The 9,341-nt window shown below is 43.5% G+C and overlaps 1 protein-coding gene across 1 annotated transcript in view; it reads left to right on the top strand.

The window, feature by feature from the left end:
* Positions 1–8,763, top strand: part of GPA33 (glycoprotein A33) — a 17,680-nt gene extending 8,917 nt beyond the window's left edge. The window contains exons 3-7 of the mRNA XM_026659036.1: positions 418–625; positions 1,161–1,319; positions 6,034–6,147; positions 6,711–6,834; positions 7,573–8,763. Coding sequence (XP_026514821.1) covers positions 418–625; positions 1,161–1,319; positions 6,034–6,147; positions 6,711–6,834; positions 7,573–7,729 — 762 coding nt within the window. The 3' untranslated portion in view covers positions 7,730–8,763. The remainder of the gene's footprint in view (positions 1–417; positions 626–1,160; positions 1,320–6,033; positions 6,148–6,710; positions 6,835–7,572) is intronic.
* Positions 8,764–9,341: the final 578 nt, after the last annotated feature.

Here is a 9,341-nt window from a genome sequence, read left to right on the forward strand (position 1 = left end):
CCGTGGGGGGGGGGCCTCCAGGTGGAAGTTTTGCCTAGGGCGCGAAACTTCCTTACACCATCCCTGCCTCCACGGTTCTCCTGGACCGCTGAAGGATTGTGGGGAAGGAGCATGAAGGGATCTTTGTAGCCTCGGGGGGATTTAAGTGACCTTCAGGGAACCATGGGACTCTTCTTTGCCCCAGTATGTTGAGGGGTAGGGGGAGGTGAAGAGGCCCCTGCAGGATATGGGGATGAAAGTCTCCAGGGACTCTAGGGAACAGGATATGAGGGTATCTCTAGGAGACTAGGGAAGGGTAGAACCTCTGCTTTTTTCCAGTTCCTGCTCCTCTTAGAATGTGCCAGTCTGTGGTGCTAGCTTGAGGACACACATAGCAGAAAATAAGCTTGCTGTTTGATGTTCCCTTCTCTATTACAGGAAGATGTTGTCACTAGGTATTTTGATGGCTTTGTGCGCTATGGCCAGGGTTACGAAGGCCGTCTGCAATTCCCTAGCACTCCAGTCACAGATGTCAGCATCACCCTCCATGGGGTGACCATGGCAGACAACGGAACTTACAGATGCACTGTCCAAGTGCGTGAAGATTTCCCCAGAGCCGCTGCAAAGATAGATCTTTTGGTCCTTGGTAAGCCATTCTACCCCCTGAGTTAGTACAGATTCAATGCCCCAGTTCAGTGACAGACAGCCCTATGCAACAAGCAGGAAGTGATGTTGGTGGGAGTACTCTATCCTCTCAGTTAGCACTGATCCAATGCTCCACAGCAATAAGAGAGAGAGCCAGTGCCAGATATTTCAGAAGAAAGCATAAGCCATCCCCATCATGCACATAATTATACTATGCTGTACTCCAAGTGTAGGTTATCCTTTGATGATGGTGGAGGGGAAGTAACATATATGTCCAAACATCTTATGATTAACTCCTGAACTTGGGTGGATGTGGGAGGGAAGGGCAAAGGGTAACAAAGCAGTGGGAGAGGCCAGAATTTGTTCTAATTCTTGCAAGAAAATGGTATGAGAGAGACCAGTTCCTGGATGAGAGGAAAACACACAGCTGCAGAAGATGGATTGCAGGGATGTGTAGAAAGAAATCTCAGCAGACCTCTCTGTATAACTGTGCCACATTGCATCTGCTTAGGCCGTTCTCCCTTCTTTGCCTCTAGTGGCTCCATCCAAGCCAGAGTGTAAAGTCATAGGGACACCAGAATACGGACAGACCATCAACCTGACCTGCAACTCTCAACAGGGGTCTCCAAAACCTGAGTATACCTGGCAAAGCTTCAGCGTACTGAATCAGCCCCGACCACTGGTGTCAGCATCAGGTACGTGAGATGCAAGGAGGCCAGGCCACGGTACTCGCTGCAGTTTGGGAGTTGAAACATTTTGGATTGAAGATTAACAGTGCATTAGGCCTTCTGAGAAGGTCCTTTAACAAAACAGGACTTTAAAAGGTTATCCTCCTAGGGTGAGAAACACCTGTGAGTACCTGGGTGGCTGTCTGGAGCAGCAACAGGCAGCGATGCTTTCACCTCTAGGTCACTGATTCAAGCCCAGCCGAGAGCCAACCAAAGTAATTACTTCCTAATGACCATTTGTAACCAGCAAAGTATTTCACACAGTCCCCCCTGCCCAAGGCAATTTCTCTTAGTGGACCTGTCTATACCCTGCCACAATTGACACTAATCGGCCCCCTTACTGACGCTTACAGGAGCGAGGCCAAGGAACAAACTGGCCATGGAGGCCGAACTTTTCCACTCCGAGATGTAACCACCCAGCTCAGGGCTGAGAGCGGGTGGGATGGAGGCTGTCAGGACAGTAACTGTCACTAGCACGATAGTCACTTTATTTTAAAATAGTGTCAGAACAAAAGGTGTGGTTAAGCTTCTGAGAAGTGGGAGCAGGGAGGGATGTCTCTAAAGGAGATGGAGGTGCAGCAGTCTCTCACATGCAGTCAGTCAGCAAGCGATAGTAGCATATAACAGGCCCTGAGGCGTTATTGCCAGAAACTGCCATGTGTTTCTTGACCAGCTGCACAATGGAGAGTGGTTCTGTGTTTCCACCTGCCAGTCATGGTTTCAGATCCAGTGCCGTGGTGTGGGTGCACAGATGAGCTGAATATGATCCTAGCTAGGTGGGGTACTCACATTTTACCCTCTGAAAATTGCTTGAGTTAATGCCAAGGAAAAAATCCACATGGAATCTCTTATTCACTTGACTGGCCACTGGGTGGTGCCCCTGCCTCAGACATGGTAGCTTTCGTCTTAGCTTCTACAATGTATTTTCCTAAAGAGAACAGACCACTCTGAACTTTTCTGCCTTCATTATTCTCCTCCCCCCGGGGCAGGAGTTTGTTCTAGTCTCTTGCACTTGATACTGATTTTCAGGGAAATGCTGTCTATTAAGGGTGCAGATGGAATTTCTCCCTCTGGAATTTAGGGGCTGATGGTGGGAGGCTATAAAAGGAGTAGGACTGTCAGGGTAGCCCTAGCCGTGAGCAGCTGGAATGTGTGTGTTGGGGTAATGCTGAAGGGTATGTGGAATTTCCTTGGAATCCATCCATTCTGACAATGGTGGGACAATTCCTGTTTTTCTCATCTGCCCTACATCTTTCCAACTTGGCTCGTAGGGCAGGCTATTTATTTACAGATGTTTAAATTTTCCTATGAATTTATCAGTGTTTATTACAAAAAATTAAAAACAGGTACAATCAGTGCAGTAAAATTAAGTTCAGTTTTCTGGGTAAATATTGGGGTAAACCTGACTCTCTGTTCCTGGTTTGTTTGTCTGAAACTTTCAAGAAACCATTACATTCTAAAATCCAGATAGTTTTTGTTTGTTTTTGACCCATGTTAACATGTAAAGTAGTTCACTAACTTATTTGCTTTGAATGCTGATAGCTATTCGTGTTATCTGTAAAGTTGGTGATGTATATGTGCTGGACATGGGATTGACAACAGTACGCAGACCAGCCAGGTTGGACTGATTTAAAATCAAAGCAATTTAAATCATGATTTACGTCACCACATGGAGAGCCTCAATTTAAATAATTTATTTTATTCAACTTTTCCATTTGTACTTCAGTTATGGTCCAAAGAAAGGTGCATTCTCATTGGCTGATCTAATCATTAAATCATGTTGAGCCGTTACACAGGATTAGGTAGATTTTTTTGCTACTTTGGAGGGTACAACACTATAACTACTATACATTTACTTAAGCAAATATATAGTTTAATATGTTAGATTCTTATTAATTGTACATTTTAGTATGTTAGAAAATGGTGAATGATATATTCTACTGTAATTTATTAGATAATTAACTTTTTGTTCATGATTTGTGTCAAGCTGCATTAGGATAGTAACTGGAATTTATTTAAATGCACAACTGCATATAAAATGTATTTTTATTAAACAAAAAAAGACCTTAATAAAGTGCATGATCTACTGTGCCACATTTATAAAGCTTGACCTCAAAAGCTAAGATGTTTTCCTACAATTCTTTCTTTAAATAGAAAAGTAGCCTTTAATCAAAGTTTTAGATAGAGGCTCATATATTCAGTATATTTATTTGTTATTTAAATTTTTTAAGAGAGTATGATAAGTTTAGGGCCTAACATACTTTGTATTAAATTCAGATTTCTTTTTAAACAGATTTATTTAAAAAAACCTTTTTAAACAAAAACAAAATCCAATTTAAATAAAAAAATACATTTTTTAAAAAGTTAAAAAAAATATCAAATTTTATCTGCTCTCACACCAGCGCTTGGGTCATGGTTCTTCTCTGGAAGGAGAAATGGCAGGTAACCAAGCTGTGATCTCGCCTTTTAGAGCAGAAAGCTGAGTCCAGGGAGTTCTGGCACTTCCAAAATTGGGTGAAAAAAAATGGGTAAAAACCAAATAATGGCTTTTGTAAAACCCAAAAATTTTTAGGTTAAAAAAAATTGATAAAAACGGGAAATGAAGGGCCTTACTCATAGGACATTTATTCTCTACTCTGTTCATTTTGGGGGTTACAACCCAGCACTGCACTATAGTGTTGAAAGCTGTAAACATTGTGATGCCAAAAAAAATGACAGCTTAGACAGGGACACTGAGAAAAAGGTCCCGGAGAGAACAAAGTCATCACTGACAAAAATTGCAGATGACACAAAAGTTGGACAGGAGAGGTAAATAATGAAGAGGACAGGTCGCTAATTCAGAGTGATCAGGATTGCTTGGTAAACTGGGTGCAAGCAAACAATATGAATTTTAATATGACTAACTGTAAACGTATACATTTAGGAACAAAGAATGTACGCCATACTTGCAGGATGAAGGACTCTATCCTGGGAAGCAGGGACTCAAAAGTTCGTGGTGGATAATCAGCTAAACATGAGCTCCCAGTATGCTGCTAGGGCCACAAGGGCTAATGCGATCCTTGAATGCATAAACAGCAAATCTCAAGTAGGAGTGGAGAGGTTATTTTGCCTCTATTTCCCACTGGTGCGACTGCTGCTGGAATACTGTGTCCAGTTCTGGCGCTCACAGTTCAAGAAGGATGTTGATATAGTGGAGAGGGTTCAGAGAAGAACCACGAGAATGATTAAAGGATTAGAAAACATGCCTTATAGTGATTGAGCTCTTTGAGTCTATCTATTTAGCTTAACAAAGAGAAGGTTAAGGGGTGACTTGATTACAGTCTGTAAGTACCTACATGGGGAAAAATATTTAATGATGGGCTCTTCAATCTAGCAGAGAAAGATATAACACGATCCAATGGCTGGAAGTTTAAGCTAGACGAAAATATATCTTATTTCCAGTCTGAACTTAATGCTTAGAATAATTAACCTTTGGAATAATTTACCAAGGGTCGTAATGGATTCTTCATCACTGACAATTTTTAAATTAAGACTGGATGTTTTTCTGTAAGATCTGCTCTAGGAATTATGTTGGGGAAGTTCTCTGGCTTGTGTTACATAGGAGCTCAGAGTAAATGGTCCCTTTTGGCCCTAGAATCTATGGCTCTGTGAAAAGAACATGTATGTGAGAGAGCTGTGGTGCCAGATGATGTGCTTAAATATAGTTACCAAGCCCACTTTAAAATCAGGAGCTGGCCCTTTTCCAACAGATGGTTGACAGGGGCCATCAGAGGAAAAAAACGGAATTGCCATTTAGGGGTAAAAATGGAAACAACCCGAATAAAACTAAGTTTATACAGAGGAAATGATAAGCTCTAATTTATAGTACTGAGTTCCACTAGCTCAGGGTAGGGAATGTGCAGCCTCATAGCACTCCCTGCCAAATACATGATTTCTCCCCCTGAATTGTTTATACAGCCTGATCTGCCTTTGCCTTACTCTACCAGACCATAGTTTCCCACTAGCTCCCTTTACTGGCAAATAATTATGGCATTGTGACATCCTGAAAGCTGGTGGGTTGAAAAACTGTTACAAGACTAGTGTGTTAGCTCTTCAAACGGCCGTTTCTCTAAGCCAGCTGCTCTCCTGACAGTGATATCATCTGTGACAAAGTATACAAGGCTCCTGGCCATGTATAAAAGAGCAAGACAAATCTTTGCTGAACATTCACTCGCCCACAGCCCCACCCACAATGGCAAACAGCTGAAAATTAAATGTATTGCCAGTAGCCAAAGGCACGTTTCTATTTAGCCTTCCTTATGTCTCCCACTAAGAACCAGATGGAGGCCAAACTAATCTCACACAAGTCACATAGGGTGACCAGATGTCCCGATAATTTAGGCATTTGCCCCGCATCCCGACCGATGTTTGGTCGGGACACAATTTGTCCCGATATTTCGCGGCACTCGGTTTTTTTGCTCCACCGGCGACCCCCCGCCCCATGTGTCCCAATATTTTCTTCCTCTCATCTGGTCACCCTAAAGTCACAAAACTAGCCAAAAATTGTAACAACTTTTGGTCATTCCCAACTTGGGATGGATTTGAAGGGGCAATTTAGATGTGAAGGGCTCCTTTCCCCAATCCCTTCCTTGACCTAATTCTCTACAATTCTTTTATATTTTGGGTTTGTATTTTGCACCAGGACAACAGATAACTCTGAAGAACGTCTCTGCAGACACCTCCGGCTTTTACATTTGCACTGCCACCAACAGCGTTGGACAGGAGTTCTGCAACATGACAGTCTCCATTGTACCTCGTAAGATGCTACTGGCTGCTTGGGTGGGTGGGGCAATAGAGGGGGGAAATGTATTCACAGACTAAATATAGGCAAGGGACTGAATGGGAGAGCCACTGGAGTGCAGATGAGCGTACCCCCACCCCTCCAAGAACAGCCCCATTTCATATCTCCAAAACGAATTCCACTGCCCTGCTTGAAGTGCTCACATTTAGACCTGTCTGTAATAGTGAATAATACTAAGGTTGTATCTAATTAAATATGGGCCTGAGCCACAAAGTTAAGATCTGAACTTGATCAGAGTATGGGGGTGTTCAGATCCCACGGGTCTGTCTCTATCTCTGTTGAATCAATCACTCCTGCGGACCTGTCTCTGCTACCCATTGGTTCAGTGCAGAATCAAGAACAGTTGCTACAACTAAAAGAATGTCCAGATCCATCATTACGTGTCTGGCACCCCCAGAAGGGTGGTGAGGTTTGGTCTCTGATAGGTGTGAATCTGACCTGATTTGAAGTCAATCTCAATGCATGCAGGTTTGTTTTGTCAACTCTGCTGTGACTGTGTTTGGTCTTTCCCTCCATAGCATCCATGAACATTGCCCTCTACGCTGGAGTCATTGGTGGCGTAGTTGCTGCAATCATTGTCATCGGGATTTTGGCCTACTGCTGCTGCTGCCGGGGCAGCAAGGACAAGGACTACGAGATGACGTGAGTGCCTTTCCCCAGAAGAGTAGGTGGAATATGTGAGGGATTCTGTGAGAGGAAGAATGCGCTCTCATCTTCTCTCTGCAGCATAGATGCTGGTGGAGAGGGACAATGATGTGGAAAATTAGCTGATGATGCATAGGTTTTATCTATTGCAAAGGTGAACGACTTAACGCGGGAGAGGAGAAGGCATTGTGCAGTCCCATCTTTGCCACTGCAGTTTGCCTCTCAGTTCTCCTTTACCAGACTGGTTCTGCTCTTATGGGCCCCTTTGTGATCGCTGGTGCATGATGTCTCTTAAGCACCATGCAGGGTGCAGGACTGAGCTAACAAGCCCAAGGAACCAATCAGGAACCACCTGTGGGTATCTGAAATTCACCTCATTTCTCCCCAGCCTCTGCAATTTCTGTTCTTGGGGGTCTGAGTGACCCTTGCCGCTCATACTCTTCAATCCAAAAATGAGGAAAGGGTCACTGCCCCTGTAGGGAGTGCTGTGGAGAGCTCACAGATACTCCAGTCTTTGCCTCTCCACACAAGTGCTGTAGGAAATGGGAGAAGGCAGTTCACAGCTACTCCAGCCCCAACAAGAAGCAGTGTGGGCCAGTGGTTCTCAAACTGAAGTCCAGAGAACATTCCCAGGTGGCCTGTGGAGCCACCAATGTCACAGCGGTGAAAAATATTCAGAATGAAAGTTAATTAAAACCAGCTAACATCTCTATCTATCCCTGGATAATGTTTTAGTGAGCCAGGAGATGGTGAGAAGGAGCCCGTCAGGATTCGGGGACCAGCTGAAGAAGAGATAGAGGATGAGGAGGAGGAGGAATATCGGACGAGTGGCAGGCCACAGATGCCACCCACCAACAAACCACGACTAGAGATTTCATATGCTGAGGCATAGTCACCACCAGAGTAGAAAAGGCAAGGAAGAGCTGACTGATTTAAGTAATACTGTTTACTCCCGAGTGGTCTGATCTCAGCTGTGGCTTAGACTGCAAGGTTCCAGGGACTGGGGTCCATTTCTTTAAATCCTCCTGGGAGGTGCCTAATGCACAGTAGGCACCACTATAAATAAATAAGTAAATAAGACACAATGTGGAACCAAAACTTGTTTCCCAGCACTAGAACCCCTGCTTCACCCACAGTCACCCACCTTTCCGCAGAAGGGTCCGTGTCAGGTTTATTTGGGGAGCAAGCGGCAAATCCCTCAATGCAAATTACTCTGTATCATTAGATCCATGGAAGATTTCAGATTCATTAATTGAGGGTCACTGGGAATGGGCAGACTGGTTAACTTGGGTACTTTGGTAAATGCCACAGATTTCAGCCAATAGCATGCACTGTATAAGCCCACCGGGCACAAGCACAGTGGCATTACCCAGTATCGGATCGTTTTAACTTTAATTTGATTTTGGGAAGCAGGCTAGTTTAGAAAATGTCAGGTTTCTTCTTAAGCTTTCACTAAATGGGGCTTTTGTATATAATCAAAAATATAGAACAAAAATATAGAACATGATTGCAGCTGATTGCCAGGAGACTCCGCTGGGAACAGCTATTGCATTGGTACTAATGGGATGTCTAAAAACAGCAGAACTGACCATTTGATCTTATTTTTTGTACTTGCAAAGCTTTTTTGTACTGTATAGACATTGTCTGCAGCAGCTGGACTCTAATCCATAATTGGCAGCTGGGAGGTCTAACAGCCAATCCTTCACCACCTCACTCCATTTGCCTCTGCACAGAACAGACCTGTTCCCTCCCAAAGGGATTCTAAATGTGCATTTTCATGTCCCATCCCAGAGTCCTCTATCCTCTGCTTACTCCTTCACCCCAGAAACAGAAGGGGCAGACAGTGGACCATCTGCCTTTCACACATGTAGTGGTCAGGAGAAGGGAGAAAACATGGCAGTTAGTATCAGAGTGGTAGCCGTCTTAGTCTGTATCCACAAAAACAACGAGGAGTCCCGTGGCACCTTAAAGACTAACAGATTTATTTGGGCATAAGCTTTCGTAGGTAAAAAGCCCACTTCTTCAGATGCACCTGGGTTTTTTACCCACGAAAGCGTATGCCCAAATAAATCTGTTAGTCTTTAAGGTGCCACCAGACTCCTCGTTATTAACATGGCAGTTGGATCTTTTCACAGAGAAGGCTAGAAGAAAAATATCCTAATTTTTCTTCTAGTGCTGCCTGAAGGAAGTAAAGTACAGATCAATGCACTCAGCACAGAGTATCCGTGTCCCACACTATATTCAAAACTGTCACACATTCCCTCTCCCACCACAGTTTAGGGACTACCCTCAAACTGGCATTTACAAGTCCCAAAAAGATAGCTCTTCATTTCCCCATCACCATTCTCCTATCTCCTGCTTATGACAGAAGGGACAGTCTCATATTTTCCAAGAGGCTTTTACAATATTAATTTTGTATTGAGCTAGTTAAATTCTGTTTTTTAAAAATATGATAATAAATGTTTTTTATTGATTCAGTGTTATCCCTTTAATATTGTATTGTT

Source organism: Terrapene carolina, unplaced genomic scaffold (genome assembly GCF_002925995.2).
Source record: "Terrapene carolina triunguis isolate 2854851 unplaced genomic scaffold, T_m_triunguis-2.0 Scaffold558, whole genome shotgun sequence".
In the NCBI taxonomy this organism is placed as follows: Eukaryota; Metazoa; Chordata; order Testudines; family Emydidae; genus Terrapene; species Terrapene triunguis.